Below are 26,464 nucleotides of genomic sequence, written 5' to 3' on the forward strand. Positions count from 1 at the left end.
TGAGCTGCTGCTCGTGTATTTGATATACTCATAACGATAATAGTACTTGCTCTGTAGCCCCCATACGAGAAAAATGCCCATGTGCTGTTTGTTTTCCGAGCTATACATGAAATCACAACGAAAAAAGTCTATAATGAATGAAGTAGGCACAGTATGCTACTGCCTGGTAAAGAACTATAACGCTACATATCAAAAATAGCTCTACGAGCATGCGACAAAAGTCCAGGTAGATCTAAGTTCTGGCATTCTATGCTACAAGTGCACTATATTGTGCTTGTTGACGGCTGCAAGCTACGTAAACCCATTTAGCAAGGAATCTGACAGTTTCCTGCTTCTTGTCATACGACACTCCAGCTTCCAACCAGTGCCAATGCCCTCTCATCTCCTTTACTTAACTCATCACCTTCTACGCCCCCAATCACGTCGCCTACCATCTCCCATGGATCCCTACCTCCACCCCATTTTAGGACTTTCTCTTTTAACAATTCTCCTCCCTCCCTACTCAGTATTCCTTCAGCCTTTCGGTCATAAGCTTGGGAGGTCCCCGAGCGATGAAACAAGGTGGACCATATCTTACCCGCAATGGCGCGGTCAAATAGATAAGAGTAATACGTCGCTCCATATCCGTACAGATGACCAAACTGCATTTGCCAAGCTGTTCCGGGCACTGGTTGGATGACTCCTATTTCTTGCTGAAGTTGGAACCAAATAGCAGTAGAATCAAAAGAATCCTGTCCATGACGTAGCGTATGATATTTCTGATCCAAAAGAGCCATTGCGATCTGTCCATGAGTCTCGAGGGCGCTTAGGGACTGATTGAGAGCTAGATGGGCCTCGATAACGGGGATAGGTAGAGGTTCGCCGGTGGCATGATGGAACGCCAAAGTGCTGAGGACTTCTGGTGATGAAACAAAATGCTCCATCAGTATTGAAGGAAGCTCCACAAAATCCGTGGCACATCTTGTTCCAGAAACATTGTGGTACTCTGTCCGACCAATCATGGCTAAGAAGAACATCAATGTTATATTTTTACTGGTTAAGCATAGCAACTGACAATGGATTGCATGTCCCATTTCATGAAACAAAGTCTCCAATTCCTGCCAATTCAAGAGCGCAGGTCTTCCTTCATTCACTGTACCGACATCCATTGACAATGCGATGATAGGCAGTTGGTATTTTCCTGGCTTGCCTGATAAAGACTCCTTATCAGCTTCTAATCCAGGGCCATATGGTTTATCCCAGTCTTCTGGTAACCCATCACCATCTATATCGTCATCATCCACCCTTCTTGAGCATCTCACAGTGTAATGGGCTGCTCCAGAAGATTTTCCAATGCGAGAAAAAAAGTCACAATATATGACACCAATGAGCCCTTCTTCTTCGTGCACTACATCCAGCCGCCGGACAGAAGGATGCCAAACTTCTCCAGGTGAGACGACAGCTGGTTTGAAGGAGATACCGTAAAGTCTTGAGAAGATGCGGGAAAGGCCTGACATCACTGTGCCAGTTGAAAGATAAGGAGAAATAGAAGGCGGCGAACCTGTAGGAATGAGGGATGTAAGGTACTTGTCGCTATAATAATCCCTATCCCAGGCATGGAACAGGGGAAGATGTCGTGTCCGAGAATTTCGTGGGTCAAAGTAATTTCCAGTCAGAGCAGTAGCTTTCATTCTTCTTAACATATCCACTTCTGCTCTAGCAACGGGTTGATGGTGCTGAGCGAGGGAGGTCAAGAAGCGCATCACATTTTCCGGTGTTTTTGTCATCTTATCGACTAGAACAACCTCCGCCCAATTGTTCTTCCCAAGGACGCTGGCTAGTTCAGCTCTTTCCTTCAACATCGCTTCCAGCACGCTAATTCTCTTTTTGTCGGCCCTCATTCCGCCGACGTACACCAGCTCTCGCGCCCGGCCCTCTCTTGCGTACCTCAGGATCATTTGTGCCTCCCAGCTTCCAGGTTCGATAACAGCCTGTCCATTTCGACCTGTTCGTGGTAATGAATCAACAAACTGGCGACCCAGTCCCGTAAGTAAGCGATGAGGATCGGGGATTTCTATATGGGGAACTGTGGATGGGCCCGATGATGCGGAAGAGAGGAAGGAACGACCGAGGAAGAGTAAAGCGTCCGAGTGCTTCACAAACCTTTCGCGAACAGAGGGCGGAAGATGTATACCTGATCGCTCGAAATCTGTGAGGAAAATACGGGCAACCCTAAGCTCTGAAGTAGTCAATGGGTCATTGAAAGGATGCGCAATCGCCTTTGCAAGTGACTGAAGATGGGTCAAACAGTCAGCCCGCTAATTTACCGATATGGCTTGAGGGCTCACCTCGTAAAGACCCCGGGTTGCATTGAGCTCGTTCATGAAGCTACATAGTATCTGGTGGGTCCGATCGCTCTGATTCACCCAGTCTTGGTGGGGATGGACATTCCGAATGAGTTCGCACATATCAATCACTCCGCAAAGTATATCGCTCAGCCTATCTAGGTTCTTCACCACAAGCCTTAGTTCTCGACCAGTGGGATCCTGGGGAGCCACGACGATGCGTTGGACGATCGCTGAGGCCTGAATCAGAGTACGATCTGTCAGGCGCATTAACGATTCCGGTTGTGTTAGAGAATCATAATGAAATAAGCCTTTCACATGTTCTCTTCTCACACCAACCATATCACCAAATATTGAATGAGGAAGATCGAAATGAGCTTTAATGGCAGAGTCATCGGATGTAGCTCGAGCCGGCAGCTGTATGGGGGATGTCTTAAGGAGGAATGTTGGAGAATTGGTATCTTCAATCTCCAAGGTTGCCTGAGGAGCTGGTTTGTAACTGGCATAGGAGGTCGTGAGAAGACGATGTGGAATCAAAATGAAAGGGCAACGCCGCGCCGAACGCCGACGAAGAGACTGTTGTAGCCGCCGCATCGTCCACCCAGTGCGATTATTGCACTTGGAAATGAAGACAGGCCGTGTATGTTCGTGTAAGTACGTGGAAAAGATAAAGGAGTAGAGGAAATGGCGAGGAAAAAGGAGAGAGAGAGGTTTGTAGAATCATTATAATTATTCAGAATCTGGCGGATATCGGAAAAAGATAAATATAAATGACGAGTGCCGGCGGATAATCGACAAATTAAGGAACAACGGTCTGCCTATGATTATACATGGGTGATCCGCCGGCGTGTCGTGCGGCAGTAACCTGTCTTGTACAAAAAAGAAACCAATCGATATCAGAGCATATTATGATCGCCTCTCACGTTTGTACGCGCATAAACCAGTTATATGCGGCAGATTGTATGCATCATCGACATGGTTAACCAAAACACAGTATGTTGTAAAGCACATGTAGGCGGACGCGACGACAGGCGTATAAGGCACATCACAGAGCCGATGTTACAAAAAAACAGCCATCATCGCAAATACCGCAGGCTTCAACTAACGACGACATGAACAAGAGATTAAACAGCACGCCATTATCAAGGATGAACAGCCCATCCCAGCCATTCGCCCACCTTTTTGCGCAAAATCTCCCCATTTTCCCTACGATAGAGATGATCTGCCTCCTCAATTTCTAGCTTCTCGAATGTTCCTCCGTCTTTGATCGCTGTTCTTCTTGAATCCTGTAGCATAGTAACCGCAGGGAGGTCATTACCAAATGCACGAAATGTATCTGCAGACGTAAATTCATCTTTCGTGCCATAAATCATCGTGACATTTACTCCACTCTTCAGCAGGTCATTCAAAGCCATGCGAAAGGACTTGCTGGAAAAGAAAGTGATGCCTGCGAAGATTTTGCAAGGAGGTGAAACGACGAGTATGTGACGAAGAAGCGGGTGGGGATTGGCCAATGTGACAAGAAGTGACCCCCAAGAATATCCCTTTGCCATGAATGATCAGTAAATTCGGACCTACCCTTAAACATGATAACAAAGTGAAAGGATAGCTCACAAATCTCATGACTTGTTTGATATTTCCTAGCAAATCAGAGACCACGGCTTCCACTTTCGACAAGTCAGCAGGGTCAGATCCTATGCCTAGCCAAGGCTGTGACCCTTGGGAGCAACCTACGCCCCTCACATTATAAGTCAAGATTGCAGTTTTGGGTGGTGGTAAGACGGGAGAAATGAGTGCCGTTTCGGCTGTCTCGGCTGGGGTAAAAGTGGCAGAAACAAGATGGCATAGCACGCTGTTTAACAAATGTCATCTTCGGAAGGCCGCTGCGCATAGTGAAACTTACGGATCGAGCATGTTTCCCCCCATCCTTCCCCACGGATGGGCAGCTGTTATCAACCGCTCAATCCCCATTTCTCTTATAGCTCCCACAATCTCAACATCAAGCTTATCATAGTACACCGGTGGAGAGGTGTAAGTTGCCAGCTGGGTGGTAAGCGGAATGGCATGATTATCCGTAAGAGGAAGGTAAAGGCGGGCCTCGAGATTGATATGGGGGCTTGAAGAAGGGAGAAAACAGTGTATATGAGGGTGAATTGGCATGGTCCAGCGTTACAGGCTATATACTGCAATCGGGAAGCGGCGCAAAATTGATCGTGACCACTGTGCTGTGATATTTATATTGGATGTCTGATTATTGAGATTCGCGAAGCATTGAACTGTAGCAGCATATGCGGATGTCCGGGACGCGACGTGGGACGTTCCTGGCCATTAAAAAGCTTACCACCATTTAAAGAGGTTAAGACATCCGAAACGGACAGCAAAAGGGTAATACTGCATAATTTGAAGTATTGCGTACGTCTGCATTTACCGGCAATAACAGCACTGAATCAACAGTGACAATATTATATATATGAAAACAGGTTGACAGGTTGGTTAAAAGAGTGTGTAGCCTCACCTAAGGAGGAGAGTTGTATGACTATTATATCAGAGCTAGATTAATTATGAACCAATTGATACACCAAAATCGTCCCAGCGATACCCAAAAGATACAGTAACAGAAATACTTCGAAAGCCCCTGTTATGGAAGCAAGTTTTATTCCTGTGCGCCGACCACCAGGATGCGGCCTAAGTTGACCACAGCTTGATTCAACGAAACCAAGTTGCCCAACGATACTACTTCATTCACGGAAGGTTCGAGAGCGGCAGTCGCAGACGCAACGGCAGTAGCGGCGGCCGTCCCTGGTATGGACACGTTGGTCTGAATCACAGCATCGGCAAGAGTGCTGGTAGAGATGTATGTGGAAGTAGAAGATGGGGAAGATGAGGGCAAAGTCGATGATGGTGACTCAGATGAAGAGTAGGTGCTGGGAGTCACATCGCTGGAAGTAGGGATATATGATGAAGTTGGGGGCTCGACGTATGTAGAGGTAGGAGGGGTGTACGTAGAGGTTGGAGGTGTGTACGTGGAGGTGGGGGGGGTATAGGTAGAAGTGGGTTCGACGTACGTGGACGTAGGGGCGACATATGTAGGGGTTTCACTGGTGCTTGTCGTAGCATCGTCAGTTTCATCGTTGAACCACCATGTCATATAGAAAACACCGAGGTTTTCGTCCTGTTGCTATATTAAACATTTGACGTACCATGTAAAGCGAAAGAACTTACTGCAAAGCGATCAAAAAGTCCCTCGGATAAGTCGAGACCACCATACGGACAAGTAGGACATTCGTCTTCAATAGTCGCAGAAACTTGCACACCATTGTAAGATATTGTGATAGATCTGCCACATTGTGGGCCAGGGTAACCGGACCCGTACTGATCGGAATTGAGAGCGACAATGTAATCGGAGGCCACACTAAAGTCCTGTTTAACGACACTTCCAGCCCAGCTAAACCAATTTATTACCTACTTCTGGTTTCCACAAGCACCCAAACCTACATCATAGAAAGTAGCTCTACCACTGTAAACAGTAGCTCTCTTTTCCAGACCTTGCTCCAAGGTGGAGTTAAGAGACTGGGAGTTACGAATGCGAGACCGAGATTGACGTGACTCAGAAAAACCGAAGACGGGAAGGGCAATGACAAGAGTTACAAGAGATGAGAACAACATATTGATTGATATGTGCTTGGAATATTGGGATTTGAGTTTTATGTAAAGGAGCTGGATGAGGAGGTGGGCTGGTTAAGAGACACTGGTGGGCCGAAGAGGTGCGGCACTTGTGGGGTTGTTAGGTCAGCGCAAAGTGCGGGTCGAGCTGTAAGAGAGTTAACAAAGTTAGGAAAAATTCCGTCAGCGAACAATACCTCTCAACACTGGCATTATTGGAGATGTCTGAAGTGACGAATGGAAAAGCCACACTCACTTGATAGAAAGATAGTACTTGCTGTTTGCTCTGAATCGATGTTGTCGAAAGAACTCAGAGAGTGTGTCGAAGTCGCAGACGACGATGTTCCTGTCTGTTTGGTGGTAAAGAGTGTGCGACGAGACAGGCGAGCTACTAGTCGCGATCTGTAGATGCTCGGCGTAAGGATTGATAAATGAGAGACAAGAGATAGACACGAGGGGCAGACAACATGTACAAGAAAAGGTGATATAAATGGGGTACTCAAAACAGGGGTCTACGGCGGAAGTAATCATATGATAGCCGATTCATGATGTTCAAGAAGGATGCTGGAGACACCATAGCAGGGATCTTGGAGATTCATCTAGGAGTTTTCGAGCTTCTCTAAAATAAGTATCTGTTTTTCATCAGCCACCTATCCTATCAGTTGGACCTTTTTCTTACGAGACCCTGATAAAATAATAAACACGCTGGGCGCGTGCTATTTGGTTCGGGACACCCCCGGGAGTCTCAAGGGTGGATCAGGTACGAGGGTGATTGATAATTTTTTGGGGTTCTGATGCTGAGCCTGGGCCTTAATGCGCATGAATGACCCGGCGGCACCGCCGGGCGACGACTCTTTCGGAGATCGGGGAAATGTTATCGATCCCGTATCATATCAGTTGCGGCACATCTCATTTATCCGTCGTCAACTTTCAGGATGCTGTCTGTATGTTTCTATATTTCGAATGCTTTTATCTACTATTTATCAGTAGCTAAGCTTTCATTGATATCTGAAATCAATTAAGAGTAAATCACGGACGGCAAGTCATTTTTGTATGACAGCCGACAGGCGAACGAGAAGAGAACATTGAAGAAGTGTCGTAGGCCTGTGTATCACTACTGCCGGCTGCAAGTCTTAAGAAAAACACAGCATGACGAAGAAGTTCAGCCTGGATCGTATCACGTTATCCACTTTCGTCTCGTGTGGCACAGACCCCTGGATAATCAATATGTTCTTGCGAAGGACAAACCACCTCACATAACCGTCGGAGTTCTCTGACTTTGTGATTACTTACGTCCTTCTACTGAGGTTATGAATGACAAATTACATTATTAAGTACACTACAAATTACATCAGAGTAAGTCAACTTCGACCGCAAGTGTACCTTGTAGACCAATCAAGCGTAGTTTTACCATTAGCTATCCACTTTCAAAGGCTCTAGTACTGATAAATATCATGGTCGCAGACGCGCAAGTACATCCGCAATCAATCCTGGCACGTCGTTGCTTCCAACTGCGATCCCGACAGCTTCGGCGACATCGATATCGCTGCCAACAAGCTACATGTTACAGTCACAGTCAGTCTTTGACTTTCATAGCATGGACTAGCAACAAATTGAAACTCACAGCTGCGTCGGCGAGACGTTTGGTCAGTTCATCAAACTTCATAATCAGGATAACTGGCCCTTGAGGCACGTCATATTCCAGATGTAATTCTGTGTCCGACACTGCTTGAACCGAACGAATACCGAGCAATGATCGGTAAAATGAAATGGAAGATGTAAGCCTATAATGATAAAACATTTCGACGGTGAGTTGCGTGCAAAAGATTCAAGATTACGATTACTGACCAACGGCAGATATCGTCCACCTTGGTATCACCTGCTTCTCTGCCTTCTCGCACTTCTTTCGCTCTTGCTTCTTCTCGTTCTCGATCTTTACTCAAACGCTGAAGCTATTCACAGGTAAGATAACGTTCCGTTACCGGCTGGCGCTCACCTCCTTAGCGATTCTGGCGACTGCTTCCCTCGTTTGATCTATTTGCGCTTGAGTGGCCTCTCGCTCGTCCGTTAATTGTTGGATTTCGACGATTTGGGAGTCCAAAGTATCATTTGCTTGGTTGATTGTCATTCTCTGATGGATTGTCAGCGTTTAACAAGAAAGACTGAAGGCTCAAATCACACACATTCTCCGGTGGATGAGTCGCCTTGATCCTTGCCAGCTCGAGTTCCATATCCCTGATCTGCTTTTGCAGAGCTTGAGCTTCAACCAATTGCTGGGACATCTCCTCATGCTCTGCAATACCTGTTAGTAGATATGGGTTAATTCATTGAGACCTACTCACTCTTGGCATTCTCCTCGGCCAGTTTGACGGATTCTGTCCGCATATCTTCGATATCAGCTTTGACGGCTTTCAAACGCTCCTTCTTTTCCGCATTGATTAACTCTATGTTTTGCGTGAGCTGTAATTAGGAGCAAGGAGATGTATCCCTTACCTCGTTCCTCGTTTTCGCCTGGTTCTACCCGCTGAGGCTCGTCTCCTGTTATTGATGCCAAAAAATGGCGCTTTGCATCTTGTTCAAGATACGTGAATTTCAGTTTTCGAAAATAGTCCTACCCCAGTCATTAGTTTCCAGTGACTTCATGTCCATTGGAAAAAAAAGGAAAAAGGCTTACTTTCTGAGCTTTCATTTCTTCTCGTACAAGAATGGGGTTATTCGGGTCCAGCGTCAAGGCTGAGTCGCTGCTGCTCATTGTAACATCTCTGAGTGCCCGTTCTTGAAAATTGTCCCTGTTTTGATGTACATTATATCCAGATTGAGCATCCGCTGTGAGTCTGTGATGGCATATAGCTGTTAGCTAACGTTCACGTAAAACGCAATGGAATGATTGACATACTGATCGACAGCTTGATGTAACTGTGGTCCTGTTAGAAGTTTGTCTTTGTTGATCGCCGCAACAACCGTCATAGAGGGATCCATAATAAATTGATCCAATACTACCCTTATGTGGAAGTAGTGGTGAGGTCAAAGATAGGCAATTAACGGACGAAGGAGGAAGAGGATAGCGAGAAAGTTCACGTTTCGCAGGCTTGTTGTTTGTTTATTGTTTTGATTTGTAAGTTTCGTTATTATGTTTAATTAAAAGAAAACCTGTCTGGTTTGAATAATGACGAGTACAATTTAAGGATACCCGCAAGCGCGACTGTCTTTCGAAGAAGGCTTGGGCGGACATTCAGCAGTATTGCCGCAAGTGGCGGTTGGATGATGCGCTACCAAGACACCTCCACCCTCCACTTCGCACAACAACAAACAACAGGTAGCGGACAACGAGTCTGCAACGAAAATCCGCAACGCACAACAGGAGATTCTCAGCTTCCACCACCCCCAATGTGCATGTGAAGGACCTATCTTCAACCAAGAGGCAATAATGTCCAAATCTATAGCTTGTCACGTCCGTTTGAGACCATCGAAACCGTCAGATGGCAAGGTCAACGAGCAAGGCATCGTTATCAATGGGAACAAGATATCAGCTCTGAACGTTCAAGGGGACAAGCGATATCATTTCGAGTAAGTACTATAGCATCGTATTGCTAGCAGTATTACTTCATTTCCAAAGCCGTAGAAACTGACGTACGATTCAAAGATTTGAGAAATGTCACAATGAAAGAAGCACACAGGAGGAGGTTTTTGAGCATGTAAAGCCATTGTACGTAAAATAATAAACAGAAAGATCTCGATAAAAGGTAACGCTGACAACATTTTCAAGGCTCGATCAGGCTTGGAAAGGGATTGTAAGTCGCTTTTATTGAATTTTGCTGCATGAATTTGCTAACGGCGAAACGTCAGAATACTACCATTTTTGCGTATGGGGTTACAGGAGCCGGTAAAACACATGTGAGTGGTATTCATAGTGTGAAGTGGTATCTATAAATGGATGCAAGTATTAACAAAACAAGACCATGCAAGGAACCAAGGAAGAACCTGGGCTCATCCCCAGAGCGGTCAATGTCTGTCCAAATTGAACCTCCGACTATGTGTTGATTCAGTTGCTAATTCCTCTACTTAGGTCATTCTACAGAGACGTGCTCTTTCTCCTTCATTGATAAATGTCTCCATGTCATATGTTGTGAGCATTATTTTTGCCTGTTTGTGACTTCCGAGCTCAAACAGCATAGGAGATACTTAAGGATGAAGTATATGATCTACTGGGTTCTCGTGCCGAAGTGAGTATAGGCATAATCCTGCGATAACGCGGCTGATTTGGTCGACACGTAGCCAAGAAAGAGGGAAATCCGTATGAGCGCAGGAGGACACAACGTTATTGCGGATTTGATCCACCAGCCAATCTCATCCTGGGAGGAATTTGAGACTATATATGAGTACGCACAACTCACGGTTTACACAAATATATTCATTTCTCTGACCTACTCCTCCGTCCCATTACAGCACTGCCTCGAAAACACGTAAAACTGCCTCCACAAAGCTAAATTCCAGTTCTTCAAGATCGCATGCTATTCTTACCATCCATCTCGAGATGTTGGGATCTTCAGACAAAGTAAATTATGGGAAAATCTGCGTGCGTGTCATGCCATGATGTTTACACCCTTCGCCATGTTAATATTCTTGACTGCTCATCGTAGTTCACCGACCTGGCGGGATCGGAGAACAACAACCTCACAGGAAATGATCGAGAGCGCATGCGAGAAGTGAGTCCCCTGTAGCTTTTCGTGGTGGAAGATCCGCTGACATCAAACGGCAGAGCTCTGCTATCAACACTTCCTTGACTACATTGGGCAAAGTCGTTGACGCTCTGAACGTTATCGCCCAGAGGGGCGGTGATGGGACAGGTGTATTCGTGCCTTATCGGGAATCAAAGTTGACCCGGCTTCTACAAGGTATGTACGATACAATATTACTCTTGACGTCTTGATCTTGAATCCGCGAACAGGTGCTCTCGGAGGGTCTTCCCTTAGTCTTCTGATTTGTTGTTTGGCTCCAGGGGAGAAATTTGCCAGAGACACAATCAATACTCTTCAGTACGTTTGGATTCACACACACTTACTAATGTTGGCTAATAAAATGTATAGGTTTGGGAAGAAATCGAAAACAGTAGAGAATAGACTTAATAACGACAGAACAGGTGAAGGACAAGTTCTTAAAAGCTAGTAATCACCGTACTCATGTTCTGTAAACTTCAGATTTTCGCCGTCTTTCTCAGCTCCCTCCACCAGCCAATTTCAAGACAATCAATCCACAAGCGCCTTTCAAAATCCATGCGGAGGGTTGTCCCCCCCTCTCCAGGCCATCTCTAGGAAGGCCTGCTTTGGCGCCTTTAGCTCCTAACACATGTCACCTAAGGCAGCGTTCGAAGACAGGCTTTGCCACTGAAGGAAAAAGTGACCAGAAAGAGAAAGTGGCAGTGGCGCTCACGGAGGAGCAATTGGAGAAAAGAGTGAGGATCGATTTACATATTACTACAGTCTAATAGCTGACGACCCTGAAGATTCAAATGATTGTGTCCCAAGAGATGGCCCACGAGCGAGAGAAAGAGCGACAGCTTCAAGGCCAATCACCTCAGCAGCCTATTCCTCAAGTGGGGCCATCATCAAATATTGACATCACGTCTAGACCTCACAACCGAGAAGCCGCGTCATTGAGTGAAGAAGAGAAAGACAACAGGGCCAAAGCAATCGTTAAGCATGCCAGATGTGTACACCAATCGCACGTGTAATAATTATAGTCAGTCGTTTAAAATGCTGACAAGGGTCTTTAGAGGGGATCTGGTTAATGCCCTAGATTTGTATAAAAAAGCCTACGAATACGCACCCCAGAACCAGAAACTCGCCATGAGGTAAGCTTGGTGGCCAACCTGTTATCTTAATAACTAATGTGGTGTAAGGATCACCGAATTGCAGCTGGCCATTGAAGGGATTCTTCCTCCCCCCCGACTCTCCGGCCGTTCAGGTCACGAGAATCGACATCTTCCCTCCGCATCTCATTTAAAGCGATCAAGAGCGCCGCACGGGTCAATGTCGTTGGCAGAGCTTTCTTGGGAAGGCGATGAAGATACCCATGCGGACTCCAAAAAGAGACCAAGGACTGAGATAGATAACCACACCTTGAATTGAAACATAATAATACACCCATTATTCTGCGTGTATTAAGCAGGGTGTATCTATCAGTAATGCCCTCGAGGATTAGAAGGCGTTGTTGCCTCATGTTCAACGCCTATTTTCGATTGGTTCAATATATCTGCTGGGTCAGGTATCATTCGCAATTCCTCTTTTAACTCTTATGTAATGTAGTCGACTGTGTGTCATATTTGAATCCTATATATGGATAGTGCTGATTAGCTTTTTCACATGTTCTTGACCTGTTGATGGATATTTCTTGCCTCCTTCGTGCAGGGCTTGTTGCTGGGTGATTTGTTTCCAAGTTTCCAAAAATCCAAGGAAACAGCTGAGCGAGTAACTCGAGTAGTATAGTGTCAAGGTCCGGACCTTCTTGCGGAGGAGGCGTCAGGGAAAACGGAAGGAGGTACGAGCGTAGGATGTAGGGAAAGCGTCGTGAAAAGGGCTAATCAGCTCGCAGAGCTAGAAAACATATAAAAGGCGTAGCCTTTCGAGTAGAAAAATGCATAGGCCCCAAGCAGCTTAGTCTTCTGGAACTCTCTAGTAGCTCGGCCGCCGCACGCATCGTCTAGTACATATAGTGTTTCTAGCATTACTCTACTGAATAAAAACGACCGGACCGAGGACACGAAATTAAAGTAGCATCAGGTGCTTTCCGACCTCTACAAGGACAGTGCATCGCTACAATTCTCAGCTGTTGTGTAGTAAATAATCGTGATCTCCCTCAAATCTCTGACAGAACGGTAAGAGGCTTTTCCTCACGCACTCTTCGTCCATTCTTATTGCCACACGCGACTTTTCACCGTCCTTCCGAGTTTGCGTTGTTTGGACAAAACACTTCTTGTTGCTTGCAGTTATTAGCTCCACAACTAGGCAAAGGTGAGATATTGAGGGAGCAAATGGCTGTGTTAAGTATGGGGACCCTTTAAAATTGGTCTACTGATAAAAGACCTATCTCGATCGACTTGTTTCAATCAGAGAAAAAAAAACCTTCCTCCTGGTGGCGGCGCAGCACACTATTACTACTACTTTTCTAGGTCAGACCCAACTATTATCACTATGGGTGGTTGCACATCTTTCAAACGGAAGTCTATATGTGACAGGAGAACGGAAATCGCTCCAATAATACATCATCAGCGTCCTATTATCCCTCAACAAAACCATTATTATCCTCCATCAGGTATATTCTATGGCCCAAAATCACGTTTTGCAACTTACATCCGCCCTACCCCATCCATATATCCCCAATTTCCGCAATACGGCCATTCTCTTAACAGAACCAATGCTTTCCAAGCAAGGCCTTCACATGGCAAAGGGACGAAAATTGAACGGAGGCTGAACCGAAACAACGCAGCAGGGTCAGTCCACGCTATCGAAGAGCGTAGTCCAACGCGTCGGTATATTCAGTATGAGCCCCAGGAATTGAAAGTCGATGGAGAACATACCAGCGCATTTAGCCAACATGCCAAAGCGTTCAACTCTTTGTCTGCAAAGAAGCCTGCTTCAATAGACTGTCTACAAGATTTTACCTGTTTTATCGAGAATATCTCTAGAGTGGCAATGGCCCAAGAGGGAGAGTTTAGACCGACTGATATGGCCACCGTGGAAGCTACAATGCTCACTTTAGGAGGAAGTTCGGGCACAAAGATGGGGAGCGACTCAAGTTTTGCTTCGAATGAATCGGAGAAGATCATCAAGTCAGTCACTTTTAATGATGAGACAGAGGTCTTTTGGCTTGAAAGCAGTCACATCGACGAGTCTGAAGTGAGTAATGCGCTAGCTTCAACAAGATGTTCGAGCTTAATTCATAGAAGGTATTTAATGATGACCCAGGTCATTCATGGGACGAGGGAGAGAATGAGAGTGGGCCATGTTGTCTCGAAGAGAATCAAAAATTTGGCATTACTGCCACTCTGGCTTCTTCGCTTGATTACGAGGATTTTTGGTTCATTGTCACTTCACCATTCGAAACTGGCCCGGAGCAAAGGCCTTCCGGCATCGAATTCCAAGCGTCAACGCCAAACTCTTACAGAATTTCCCGAGCAATAGCCACCCAAGATTTCCCCGAAAGACACCTTTCTAGCGACCAGTCAATGGCTACTGCACTTGACGGATTCTTGGATCCCATTGGACGTCGTCAAGATAACCTAGACAACGCAGTTTTACCTACTTCTCATATTTCGAACCAAGTCTGTGATCCGAGAGTGTTGGGAAAAAATCCTACAAGGGGGTCATCTTTGTATCCTAATTTGAGGACCCCTTCCCACTGTCCCAGATATGAAGCAAGCCCATTTTTCGCTGAATATCACGAAACGTTTGCCCCCTTCTTGCCCGCTCATGAAGGGACAGTGGCGCCTGTTATACAGCAGACGTGGAATACACATTCAGTGAAGCATTGAACAGATAAGCTGCTTTGGAGAAAAGCTTTTCTTATGGTTCCATGCTAGTTCCACTGATGTTGATGTGATTAGGAAATACAACATACGTTTTTCTTGATTCTTGTTGACGACGTTTTGGGAAACGGTATGCGGTATGTCAGCGTAAAAATTCTTTCTAGTTTCTTGAACACTGTCAGTGCCTGTGTATGGTTCTACCACTTGTACCGTTTGTATGATCGCAACATCAGTATCATGAATGTTCAGTTCGATTCCATAAAATAAGCGTATCAGAGAAGTTATCAGCAGTATCCCTCCCGCCAGTCTTCCGTCAGGAAAGCGGAATACGACACATGCAGGTCAATCGGGAGTTTTCAGTAGAGTGGGAGCACCATACAAATTATGGTCAGCGTCCGAAATGGGCAGTGACATTCCTTTTTTTCGCAAGCTTCTTGTGCATATTGAAGGCCGGCTGCCCGGTGAGGGAAGCGCGGCCAATGGCCATCCATGATCAACAAGGGTTCGGGCAGGCGGCAAGAAAGATCAGGCTAACCGCGGACTTGCAGATCAAACTCCGTTCAAAGGATCGGGATTCGGCCTCGTTGATGGAATGTTTCGGCGATGGCTCTGAGCCGTACTCACATCAATTCTGTTGCGGAGATTGCACACTACAATGGTCACTGCAAACTGCAACGCTGCATGCCGAGACGCTTATCGAGCGTGGAGATGGAGATCCCCGATCTCGACCATACGGCGGTTCACCGATCTCGGCAATCCGCGAAGCACTCGGGCATTGTCAGATGGGAATATGAGGATAACATCATATCGCAGAAATCCACCACAGCCTTAAAAGCGCTGAAGAAAGCAACATTACAAACAGGAAGGAAGGATATAAAAGCCCATGTATGTAGTGTCTTTCAACGTTCCCACATACACCCCAATCGCGTAACATTATGTCTGACGATTCAACCTTGGCTGACATTCATCCTATCGACGCTAGCAAGCTAGAGAAAGCTGAATCTGAACACAATCAGTTACACCAAAATGCGAGCCATCATCACTCCGAGAACACGCTTGCCAACCTGAGCCAGGCTAGGAAGAACTTCTTAGTGCTTATCTTCTCCATAGCAACGTTTGTCGACATCTGCAAGTGAGTTCTAATATCAGATGAATATGTCAGCACTGACATGAGCTCGTCCTATTCAATCAGTGTTTCTGGAGTGGCCGTAGCGGTTGCCCAAATTTCAACTGACATCAAACTCGACTACTCTCAAATCGTTTGGATCGTCACATCTTATTCCCTGTGTTTTGCTGCTCTTTTGCTCTTTGCCGGGCGACTGGCAGATTTGTTCCCAGCCCAAATAGTGTTCGAGGGAGGTTTTATTATGCTAGGAATATTGAGTTTAGTCACCTCTTTTGTGACTTCTAATAAGTGGGTCCATGCTTTGTCATAACCTTATGCGAGGCAATGTACTGAACATTTTTTTAGGTATGGGTTTTTGATTTTACGTGGCCTTGGAGGTATTGCCGGTGCCATGAGTGAGTTATTTCCCCAGGATAACTAGACTGATGCTCACTTCTACAAAAGCAATCCCTTCAGGCTAGTGAGCATATGTGGCGACCTTTAACGGCTGGGACTGACATTAATGGCATAGTCACCTCACGGTCCATCTCTTCCCTGAACCTGCTGAGCAACAAGCCAAATTAGCCCTTTTAGGATTAGCAGGTGCTATTGGAAATGTACTCGGATTGTAAGTATCAAATGATTGGCAAGAAGAGGTGCTCACCCAATGCAGGGTTCTAGCAGGTGTGTGTATGTTAGCTAGTTACAAATGGTTCTTTAGGGTCATTGCCATCATCTGTATGTTTTCAATCCCGATATTTCCAGGAGAATTGCTAAGATGATTGCGAAGGTATTGTCTTCACTATCATTTGCGTCTTGGTTTTGCCTTTCACAGGGTCAACGTACAGCCCTGACCCTAATATGCCTCGTTGGAAGAGGCTTGACTTTATGGGTGTCGGACTTATGATGACCTCTCTTATCTGCTTTATTCTTGCCTTGACTCAAGGCCCAATTGATGGCTGGGGTTCCGCCTCATTCATTGCTCCATTCATCCTGAGTTTCCCTCTTGCAATCGGCTTCTTTTTCTGGGGTGCGTAAATCCCTCGCTATACTCGGCATCTCTTAAATGGGAAGTTTTGCTGATCATGAGCAATCGCAGAATCTAAGATTCCAGCCAAGAGCGCCGTATTACCCAGTTCAGTCTGGAAGATCACCAATATTGTGATCTCCAGCTTGGCGATAGGTATCCCTTGTACGTGGCCTTCCTACAGACCGCGGAACCTCTCTGACATTTTGCCTGAAAGTTCCGTTCTGGGCGACTTCTCAGCTTCTGTACTCTACTTACTTCCAAGAAGTATTTGGCTGGACCCCAAGTGAGTTTTATGACTCATAATTTTTTCGAAACCGATTGCTGAACCCCATTATGTCAGTCAAAGTCGCGGCGGCAATGGTACCCCAGGGAGTTACTGCATTGATAATTGGCGCTTCAGCGCAGGTCATCCCCCAAATCATCACAAAGCCGCGAATCACGCTTCCCATCGGTGGAGCTCGTGAGTATTAGAGTTTCAAAGGAAAAGTCATCTCCTAAACAAATGGTAGTGGTGATTATCGCCGAGATTCTGCAAGTGTTCTCTAACGGAGGACATGGTACAGATTACTGGAGGTATTGTTTCCCTGCATTTGTGCTCGGCAGCGCAGGAGCGGTTATGACTTTCTTTGCCTCAGCGTAAGCAGAAAAGCACAGAATGCGGGAATATATAAATTGACCATCTTTTAATAGTATCAATCTCATCTCCTACTGTCCTCCAGAAATGGCTGGTGTTGCAGGTGCTTGGACCCAAGTGATCGTGAGTTTCTATCAGTTTTATTTGTGTCATAAACCAGGCTGATAAACAATATCTCCAGTCTCAAATCGCGGGTGCTATTACACTCGCAGTTCAGGCTTCTTTCGAAGGCGACGGTGTTGCTGACTGGAACAAGGCTGGCCGCCGATCCTTCTATTTCCAAATTGCTTGGACAGCTATATTGTTACTCCAGTTTTTAATTTTCTACAAGACGCCAGGAACTCCCGACGAAGAACACGAGGCCGCTAGGAAGAGAATCAAGGAGAGTGGGAAGGATGCTGGTGTGTGATTGTGAACAATGCTTTAGAGTTGAGTCAAGCAAAACTGGGAGAAGCACCTCTCTGTACAGCACATTGTCGATATTAAGTATAACTGTGTATAGATAAGAAACAAATTGAATAGTCAACAGTAAAGTGAATATTTATATATAGATGCAGAAGGATACCGACCACGAATTTACTGTATAATATAATATAATATAATCATAGACATACTTTACAACCTTACACAGCTTATGAACAAAAAGAACTGGCTACTTGAAGGATGGCGTCCAATCTTCCGCACCTTTCCTTCCTCTCCTGTCCAATTCAACAGCCTCTTTAGTATTCCTGCCCACTCTAGCGATAATTCTGGCCTTGTAGTATCGTAAGAAGGATGGCGAAATGTCCAACGATTCGCTCAGAATCTGCTCGGTGAAAATTGGGAGGGGATGGTGATTTTCTACTCCAACGTGGTCAATACCACGTCGCAATGAAACTTGACTTACCTGACGAGCCAAACACACCGCTTACTTCTCCTATAAGTGCTTCCAAACCTAGTAGACACCAGCCAGCAATCAAGGTGATAAATACCAAGAGCCAGCCGTCCACAACACAAAGAAGGGAACATGGAACTGCTGCAAGGTAGATCACAAGCAAATGAGAGAGGTGGAGAGTAAGAGGTAACGGAGGAGGGTCTATGACTTGGGATCAACACCGATTTGATGAAGAAGAAGATGTACTCACTAGACGATAGTCTCTCGGCCTTTCCCAGATGCTCACTCAAAGCCTTCACCAGATTGAATCCTCGTTCCCGCCTTGCTAAATCCCAGCCACCCTCATCTTCAGGTATCTCTCTCATTCCCTCCACGTAAAGTTCGATAAGTTTTAGAATAGCTAAGGCGAGGTTTGGCGGGTTGGGAGAGTGTAGGTTGGATTTTTGAGGTTTCGAGGGTTCAAGGGTAGTGAACGTGAAGGACTTGTCGTCCGAAAGCTCTGATGGAAGGTCAACCGAGCCGTCGGGAAGATTTAGTTGGTTAAGCTGCTGTTGAAGCTCTTCATTTCTACTGGTATCTACAGGATCCATCGCCGTCACTGCTTCAGACAGCTTAGCGATGGCTTCTTCCGCACCGAATGCCAGGCTCCCCAGTTCCCGACTTTGGTCTGATTCCTCTTGATCGGTCGGGGAAGTCTTGCTAGGACCAGATTCCGGGGGATTAGACTGGGAGCCAGATGGGCCGGCATGATCTTCAGCAAATCGTACCCGAGCCTCAGTCCTCTTCAGAGAGGAAAGATAGCCGCTGGGAAGGAGGTCGCACAAAGGCGCTTGGGGTAATGGTCTAGTGCCTTGAAGGTTATGCCTGCCAAGTTTCAAGTCAGATGAGCGTTTTATAGACAAGCGAACCGAACCCACTGCAGGGCGAAGGCAAAACTGACCAAAAGGCCAGAAAGCTCATCTATCCTTTGGCTGACAAGCTTCTGTTTGCTCTTTCCTTCTTGGTCAGGTGACTCTTCATAGCCATCTAAAGATACCTGTTTGACCTTTCCACCAGGGAGTGTAGACAGCTGTAAGATTATTTTTAGTGATTCCCTCAGAACATAAAAGACGGCAAAACTAACCATCCTTATACCGTCACGAATTGTTGTCCGCACTCCAGACCATACTTGCTTACCCTCATCCCATTTTCCAATCGCCGATGAGAATCTGTAAGATAACAAGAGGCCACTAACTAGATATAAGTACATTAGCAAGTAGCCACGAGCTGTACAAATGGTCCTTACCCATGCTGAGCGCGCCGACAATACTTCCTCCTCCTTTTCCCAATGCCTCGCGACTTATCCAGCCGTGATCTGCCAGTTTGACTATCGTCAAGGCATAAGCGACCAGAAGCGGTAGTTTTCGGGCCGGGACTCGAGACCTGAGAAACATCAACGACAATGACTTTAGGCTTTGTCAGACTGATATCAATGATGCTCGTACAATGTATAGGTTAGAAGCCCCCAGCGGGTTTCTAAAGGCGATAGCGAGGATTGTGCCGGTGGGTGATGCGGCATTGCTACTTTGCGGCGAGGCATCGGTCTTAGAAATGGATGAAAGATTACAAAAGTAATCAAAAGAATAACATGAGATCGCCGTAATAATGTAACGAAGAGCGGCTAACAGCCGTTGTTTGTTGCCGAATGCCATCGGTTACTTTTGTGTGGTCCTCGTCGCTTCATCACGACTTCTTGTCTCGTCTGTCCACGTCAATGTCCACGTAGCAACAAACTTTCTAAACCACCCAGCTATGCTTATATAGCCAAGGCAATTGCTCAATGACCACTCCTCCTTCAACCCTTCCAGCATCAAATCCTTTGCTGACAGCCAGATCGCTCGTCCTCCTCCAACTGCTTTCCCGAATCCTCACCTTCACCCTCAATCAGTCCCTTTTGCGCTTGGCCTCGCCCTCCGTGTTCGGTACTGCTGCCATCCAATTTGACCTTGTATGCTCCAGCATCCTATTTTTGTCACGAGAAGGTATTCGCAATGCTCTTTTGCGAAAAAGTGATGTCGAGGTTGAGCCGAAAAGTCAGGCGCAGATTCATGCCTTGTCAATAGCTCCTCTTCAACTGGGCATGGTCGTAGCGCCCCTCATTACTGGACTGTATCTGTGGTCATCCTCTCAAAGCACCACATCGCAGCAAGGATTCCATCTGTCATTGATTCTCTATGTGGCCTCGGCTCTTATAGAGCTCTCAATAGAGCCATGCTATATTCAAGTTCATCGGTCGTCACCGCCCAAGATCAACGTCAGAGTTCAGGCCGAAGGAGGAATGGCTATTGTAAAAGCGATCGTCACGGTAACCAGCCTAGTAGGTCTAGGAGAGGGAAGAGCTTTGATCAGCTTTGCCTTGGGCCAGGTGGCCGGAGCTATTTGGTTAGCGGTATTGTATATCAAGGAATTTGACTGGAATGTGAAGAGCCTCGTATCGGCGCAGAAAGTAGCGGGGTGCGTCAGATACTGCGAATGCTTCAGTATCCATACTAAGTCAATCTATAGGCAACCCAGATTTGACGCAGATACGCTATCCCTAGCTGTTGCAAACACCGGACAGAGTCTCATCAAACATGTTTTGACTGAAGCCGACAGACTCGCTGTTGCGCGTATAAGTCCGCTTGATGATCAAGGAGGCTATGCTGTCGCTATGAACTATGGTACGATTTTTCTACTGCGCTTTCACTATTCATTATAACTTATAATTCGTTCCCAGGTTCTTTGATTGCTCGTATCGTTTTTCAACCATTCGAAGAGTCTCTTCTTCTGTATTATTCCAACTCTCTCTCATCTGCGGCCACCCTTCCATTGTTCACCTTTACCATCCGCCTTTCTCTGTACCTTTCTACTATCATTCAAGCTTTCGTTCCTCCTTTGTTCCCAGCCATCTCATCTCTCCTACTTCCTCGTCAATACCGTGACACGTCTGCTTCATCAATCCTCAGTCTATATTTGAAGCTGTATATTCCATGTCTAAGCCTCAATGGTGTTGCCGAAGCTTTCCACACCGCCAGTGCCGACCCGGGAGAAGTCAAGCGACAAGTACGATGGATGGTAGCTAGTTCGGGAGTGTTTGCCGGCACTTTGTTTGTGCTAACCCATCTGCCGCCGCACTACATATCTACAAACGGTGGTTCCTACCAACTCCTTACACCCAACACAGAAGAATGTCTCGTCTTAGCATCATGTGCCGCCATGGTCATTCGTATCGTGTACGCTCTTTGTCACGCTAAGCGGTGTTTCTTACTTCGGAAGCCCAATTTAAGATGGTTGAGTCTGTTGCCGAGCGTAAAGATCATGAGTTGGGCTTGTCTGGTCAGGGTCGTCCTCGGTCTCTTGGCGGCGTCTGGTAGATGGGAGAGGGGTTGGAAAGAATGGGCTGAGCTGATAGGTGTTGGAGGTTTAATGGGCCTTGCAACATTGGGTTTCATGTAAGTAACATTCGCATCGTGGGAAGCCCTGCCGACTGATTCACACATACTAGCGCTCAAGCTGAAGTCGGGCATATGAAAGATTTGAGAAAGGTGATGAAAGCTGAGAAATCAGAGTAAATATCAATATTTTACAACACCACATTATCCAGGAGGAGGGGTATCAGCGAAGATATGCCTTCCTTCTTGACACCGATCACGACATGCAGATCCAACTAAGATTCCTCAGGTAGCGCTTATAGTTGAAATCGCTGTCCTCTGTATATTGCCACTTAATGAGTACTTGAGCAAGAATGCGTGTATTATAACAGAAACAATGGAAGACATTAAAATAAAAGATAAAAAAAGGACTGATAACTGGCCTGGCTGCTGGCTGATCGATGATGATGTAACTTGGTTCTGTTCCGATTTTACTACTAACCCACCAATTGTTTCCTGCTGTACGCGAAATTTTGTTGCGCCTGCGCAGCTAAAAAGAATCTGTAATCAAATGCCAGATCCACATATTTAACGCCGCTCTTGAGCCGTAAATTTCCACCAGCCTCCTCCACTTTTGTTTATTTATGCAGTCGACAAGCAGCAGCGCCCAGGTCCGCCTGTTTGGTGGGGATGATTATCCATTTTTTTTTCTGGGCAGAAAAAGGTCGAGTCAGGGATAAAGAAATGCGGAAAATACGGAGATTTAATCCAGCCAAGGACTGAGATGGGGATGGAGTGAGGGCTCAGATGAGCACAGCAGAAAAAAGAGGGAGTGTGTGGCCATGCATGCATTATTCACAGTCCACAGTTGAGCCAACAGTTTTTGCAGCGCCGAGCCCATTTTTTAGCCGCCACTCGGCATTCTCGAGGAACAAGCGCAGCTACGGGCCATCGTCACCATCAGCAGGAATTTAAATTATTTGACCGACCAGTCGTCAGATATCAGCGTCGGCTTTTCATCAGCAACCGCCACCACAACCACACCGCTGCACGCCTCTCACGCCCCCGCCCCTCCAACCTATAAGGTGTAACCTCCGACCTCCTCTACATACGCATTCCACACAAGCGAACATCACCAGGAGGCGCCGGACACTCGTCGACAACTTCCTTCACCGCCCTCCGAAGTATCCCACTATTGTGACTGTCCTGGACGTTCACAAAGCAGACAAAATTCTTGGGCATTGTTACTGTCTATTGCCCAACCACATTCCCATACGGTTCCTTGGCTATATAACCCATAAAGCGTCCCGGCTTTCTTTAGCAGCTGGGGTATCGACCGCTGCTCACCCTTCGGCATCCATTGCGACTCTCAATCGTCCAGTTATAGACCAACTTCCCTCATTCTGGCCCGGGAGTATACTTGGCGATTCGAATTACTCCCCCACTACCTACGATGGCAGACTTTGACTACGGCTTCGCTAGTCTGCAGACGCCCCCTGCCACCGCTCCGAACGGCAGCGCATCACAGTCTGCTTCTGCATCAGATGCAAATGATGAAGGTTGGCAAGAAGCCACCACGGATGGGAGTGATAATGTGAAACGAGATAACGGAGGTAAAAAAGGAGGCCCGAGCGCAAGGTGAGTGTCTGTTTTCGGTTATTTTATTATCGTATCTGGGAGTTGGGGCATCCTTTGTGCATGGAACGTTTCTGGATGGGAACGTCGCGTATATTGGTTTCATCCAAGAAAGGCGTAATAAGCGGGACAAAGTGCTTCCCCGAAAGGTTTGCCAGCAGCGGGGTCTCCCAGTACAGAAGGGAGGCCAGTATCCGTAACTCAGACACCACGAATGTCTTGTTTCTTCTGCCTGAGGAACGAAGACCCAGCCCCAGGGGTTCACACTTGAATGCCAATGCTCTTCAACGAGAGAACTCCTCGTTGAAAGGGTTGGATTTGCTCAAGTTATTTTGTCAACCCAGGCGAGCTGCTTCATCGTCAGGCTGCCAATTCTCGCCTTTCGTTTCTTTCAGGAAATATGCGATAAAAGTTGGGAATTTGCTGACCATGTGCATTGAACCAAAACTCCATTCAAAATTATCAATAATGCCACAATTTTATTTCCACACCGCCTGTGATCTTCATTCGACTTTCCACAGTCTTGGCGCAGCGGAAGGTAGCAGTTTGGCAAGTGGGAGTGCTACCGTGAACGCCCAGCCGCCTCCCGATCCCCGCTTTCCATATGCTAACCTACTCGCATCCGACCCCGTCCAGCCCCCTGATCAGTTCCAGCCAGATTTACGCACAGGGTATCATCGGTATTATCTTGCTTCGGACCTTCCTCCGAGTAGTAACCCTCAGGAAAGCTCATTACAAGCCCTTCCTCCATCCCTTCAACATTCTCAGGCTCATCACCGTGTCCAGACATCTCGCCAACAACATAGACTACACCCGTATCAAACTTCATCAAACATTTTGAATCGCCACACGACCGCCAGGGCGCATTGGGACGACGTGTCCTCCCCAGACCAAGATCTTCAGGGACAAATCGCCTCGGCAAATTCTTCAGCGGCAAATACACCTCCTGGCTCAGTTCCTCTTGCTCCTCCTCCTCCCGCTGCTGCTGCGGCTGGTGCCTCAGACACCACCGAAGGCACTAATCCTAAGCCAACAGGTCGCTCAGGGCAAAAACGACGAAAGAAGTACACTCGTACCCGGACTGGGTGTCTCTGCTGCCGATCGCGTCGAATCAAATGCGATGAGGCTCGTCCAGTATGCAAAAGGTGTACTATTGCCAAGCGAGAATGTGTTTATCCCGACGGTACTGGAGGGAGTAACCCTGCATCGGGGACTGATGCACCTGGAGGCTCAAATAGAGGTAAAGGAAGGAGTAGCGGGGAAGATAGTGAGAGTGAAAACGATCGGTACAGAAAAAGCAGGCCCGGAAGTCCGTCGGTGCTGTGCTATCCCCCAATTCCCAATGGCAATTTCGGGTATGGTGATGGGACCGACGCGTACGATGCGTCAGCTCTCAATATGGCTCCTATGTCAGGTGGACTCGTTGGAAGTGCGATGGGTGGAGGGATGAGTTTAATGGAGATGGGAATGGCTCAACAACAACAACAGCAGCAACAGCAACAGCAACAATATCGGCAACAGCAGCAGTTAAGTACGCAAGGACAAGTCAGTTTCGGATCAGAAGCAGGCAAGCAAGAATGGGGCGTGCAGCAAGGTGGTGCGCCCATATTGTCAACTCCCAACTGTGTGTTTAATCACGCTATCCCAAGATTTACAAAAGGCAAGAGACGCTGACAAGGTACAAAAGTTCTGTTACCATGGTTCCCAACCGCAGAAGAACGAAGTTTAATTCTTCATTACTGTGCAAACGCCGCTTCCCTTCTCATGGCCATTCCGAGCGGCCTTAACCCCATGCTTGCCATTAATCTTCCTCTAGCTCTCGATTCACCTCGAGGTAAGCGAACAAATGGGTTAATCGATCCGTGAAGCTGACCATTTTAGGAATGAATCCGTCTGCTGATGCCCTTCGTGTGGCCCTTTTGGGTATCGGCGCCATCCATCAAGCCTTTCTTCTGGCTCGCTCCGGTGTTTCCAACCAGCAAACCGCTGCCATGTTCCAATACGCATCTACTCTCCGAGATACAGGGAAAGAGATGGTCCGACGTGCTGCTCACATTGGTACGACGGATGCGGCGTTGGGTGCCGCCACCGCGCTCGCCACCATTGACATCTTTTTTGGAGGCTCTAATTGGCAAGATAATTTTAGTCTTGCAAAAGAAATGGTCCGCGCCCGTGGGGGACCAGCAGAAATGCTCAAATCAAGTACACCTAAAACGCTTACAGAGGGAGTCACTGTCAGTCCGGCAAGGTTAATGCTTGAGGTCTTGGCGATCTACGAAACGTTTGGGTGTTTGACGACAGGTGAAGAACCCACGCTCATAAGCGAACATGGCGAGAATTGGTGGCTTGAGGCTAGTCGGTCGACATACGAGGAGCATTCAGTGGAGAAACAATTTGGAAGTGAGTTTATACCTTCCATGGCCGGATGATGGAGGAGACTCACGTTCGTCATAGTGTCCCGGGTTATGGTTCTTCTTTTCATTCGTCTCACTCGTTTGATCAACCGTCTCGATAAGAGCAACATCAAAATCACAGAATCAGCCAGTTCGACCTCTTCTGCCAATAACCCTTTTCCTCAGTTTGCTCTTATTCCCACTCCGTCGTCCACTTCCAGCCTTAACGACGCAAGCTCCTTCGCAGAAGACAGTCTTATTAAGGAAGCAAGGCAGTTGAATAAGGATGTTGACACGTGGATTGAGAGCTTACAGCTTAGCACCTTGGAACATGAAAGGGTCCAAGTAGGGAATCGAGCTTATGCGCATGCGATGAAGGTCGGTGATCTTTCAACGCTGAAAAGGCCGCGCGCTGACATAAACCGTCAGATTCTGCTTTTGAGGCGAGTCTTCAAATACACACGCAGTGACCCTCGTGTCCAGAGCGCCGCACAACAAGTTTTGCAACATTGCTCTTGGTCGACTGCCGCCCTCGGCATGTCTATTGAGTGAGTGGATTCCTAAATTTGTTAGTCACAAGTCAATTAACAGATTTTGTTAGCTTGACTTGGCCGGCAATAATAGCTGCCTCATGCGCTGATGGCTCTTCTCGTCAATGGGTCCTGACGCTGTTCGAAGGCTTCAAGAGTCAATGCTGTTTCGATATTGACACAGCGACAAGGATCATAACAGAAGTATGGAGGAGGGTAGATACTGGTGAGGGAAGGGCAGACTGGAAGGAAGTTTGTGACGATTTAGGGTTGAGAGTGTTGTGAGTCCTTTTTGCCACTCCTTTAATTGAGACATTCAGAGCTGACGATTCGACAGATTGTGTTAAACTTGAATCTTCCACA

General features: G+C 46.8%; 9 protein-coding genes across 9 annotated transcripts; 4 read left to right on the top strand and 5 right to left on the bottom strand.

Moving 5' to 3' along the window:
• Positions 1-338: 338 nt before the first annotated feature.
• CNBB3570 (hypothetical protein) lies at positions 339-2,594 on the bottom strand (the record flags this gene model as incomplete). Its single annotated transcript, XM_772032.1, has 3 exons — positions 339-1,003; positions 1,055-2,270; positions 2,328-2,594. The coding sequence occupies 3 exons, from the start codon at positions 2,592-2,594 to the stop codon at positions 339-341; spliced, it is 2,148 nt and encodes a 715-aa protein (XP_777125.1).
• Positions 2,595-3,466: 872 nt separating this feature from the next.
• On the bottom strand, positions 3,467-4,484 carry CNBB3580 (hypothetical protein; the record flags this gene model as incomplete). The annotated part of the gene is made up of 3 exons (XM_772033.1): positions 3,467-3,868; positions 3,939-4,176; positions 4,228-4,484. 3 exons carry the CDS (start codon positions 4,482-4,484, stop codon positions 3,467-3,469), a joined length of 897 nt encoding a protein of 298 aa, XP_777126.1.
• Positions 4,485-4,977: 493 nt separating this feature from the next.
• Positions 4,978-5,990, bottom strand: CNBB3590 (hypothetical protein; the record flags this gene model as incomplete). The annotated part of the gene is made up of 3 exons (XM_772034.1): positions 4,978-5,496; positions 5,547-5,736; positions 5,791-5,990. 3 exons carry the CDS (start codon positions 5,988-5,990, stop codon positions 4,978-4,980), a joined length of 909 nt encoding a protein of 302 aa, XP_777127.1.
• Positions 5,991-7,439: 1,449 nt separating this feature from the next.
• CNBB3600 (hypothetical protein) lies at positions 7,440-8,966 on the bottom strand (the record flags this gene model as incomplete). The annotated part of the gene is made up of 9 exons (XM_772035.1): positions 7,440-7,544; positions 7,612-7,771; positions 7,836-7,939; positions 7,984-8,118; positions 8,171-8,280; positions 8,330-8,431; positions 8,481-8,598; positions 8,662-8,821; positions 8,884-8,966. The coding sequence occupies 9 exons, from the start codon at positions 8,964-8,966 to the stop codon at positions 7,440-7,442; spliced, it is 1,077 nt and encodes a 358-aa protein (XP_777128.1).
• Positions 8,967-9,414: 448 nt separating this feature from the next.
• Positions 9,415-12,115, top strand: CNBB3610 (hypothetical protein; the record flags this gene model as incomplete). The annotated part of the gene is made up of 17 exons (XM_772036.1): positions 9,415-9,554; positions 9,631-9,693; positions 9,754-9,778; positions 9,834-9,881; positions 9,944-9,994; positions 10,054-10,113; positions 10,175-10,210; positions 10,263-10,366; positions 10,434-10,563; positions 10,628-10,693; positions 10,747-10,882; positions 10,936-11,023; positions 11,075-11,127; positions 11,186-11,439; positions 11,491-11,714; positions 11,761-11,838; positions 11,887-12,115. 17 exons carry the CDS (start codon positions 9,415-9,417, stop codon positions 12,113-12,115), a joined length of 1,785 nt encoding a protein of 594 aa, XP_777129.1.
• A 3,331-nt stretch (positions 12,116-15,446) lies between these two features.
• Positions 15,447-17,689, top strand: CNBB3620 (hypothetical protein; the record flags this gene model as incomplete). The annotated part of the gene is made up of 13 exons (XM_772037.1): positions 15,447-15,643; positions 15,704-15,925; positions 15,983-16,032; positions 16,082-16,097; positions 16,149-16,244; positions 16,290-16,354; positions 16,407-16,646; positions 16,716-16,808; positions 16,861-16,929; positions 16,987-17,106; positions 17,156-17,282; positions 17,337-17,403; positions 17,462-17,689. The coding sequence occupies 13 exons, from the start codon at positions 15,447-15,449 to the stop codon at positions 17,687-17,689; spliced, it is 1,590 nt and encodes a 529-aa protein (XP_777130.1).
• Positions 17,690-17,932: 243 nt separating this feature from the next.
• CNBB3630 (hypothetical protein) lies at positions 17,933-19,733 on the bottom strand (the record flags this gene model as incomplete). Its single annotated transcript, XM_772038.1, has 7 exons — positions 17,933-18,120; positions 18,167-18,355; positions 18,405-19,018; positions 19,072-19,223; positions 19,278-19,387; positions 19,440-19,576; positions 19,639-19,733. 7 exons carry the CDS (start codon positions 19,731-19,733, stop codon positions 17,933-17,935), a joined length of 1,485 nt encoding a protein of 494 aa, XP_777131.1.
• A 240-nt stretch (positions 19,734-19,973) lies between these two features.
• Positions 19,974-21,744, top strand: CNBB3640 (hypothetical protein; the record flags this gene model as incomplete). The annotated part of the gene is made up of 4 exons (XM_772039.1): positions 19,974-20,647; positions 20,699-20,853; positions 20,910-21,624; positions 21,678-21,744. 4 exons carry the CDS (start codon positions 19,974-19,976, stop codon positions 21,742-21,744), a joined length of 1,611 nt encoding a protein of 536 aa, XP_777132.1.
• Positions 21,745-22,996: 1,252 nt separating this feature from the next.
• Positions 22,997-26,448, top strand: CNBB3650 (hypothetical protein; the record flags this gene model as incomplete). The annotated part of the gene is made up of 8 exons (XM_772040.1): positions 22,997-23,181; positions 23,700-24,802; positions 24,866-25,012; positions 25,060-25,578; positions 25,633-25,949; positions 26,001-26,119; positions 26,173-26,382; positions 26,439-26,448. The coding sequence occupies 8 exons, from the start codon at positions 22,997-22,999 to the stop codon at positions 26,446-26,448; spliced, it is 2,610 nt and encodes an 869-aa protein (XP_777133.1).
• Between the last annotated feature and the right edge of the window lie 16 nt (positions 26,449-26,464).

This window comes from Cryptococcus neoformans, chromosome 2 (genome assembly GCF_000149385.1).
Source record: "Cryptococcus neoformans var. neoformans B-3501A chromosome 2, whole genome shotgun sequence".
NCBI lineage: Eukaryota > Fungi > Basidiomycota > Tremellomycetes > Tremellales > Cryptococcaceae > Cryptococcus > Cryptococcus deneoformans.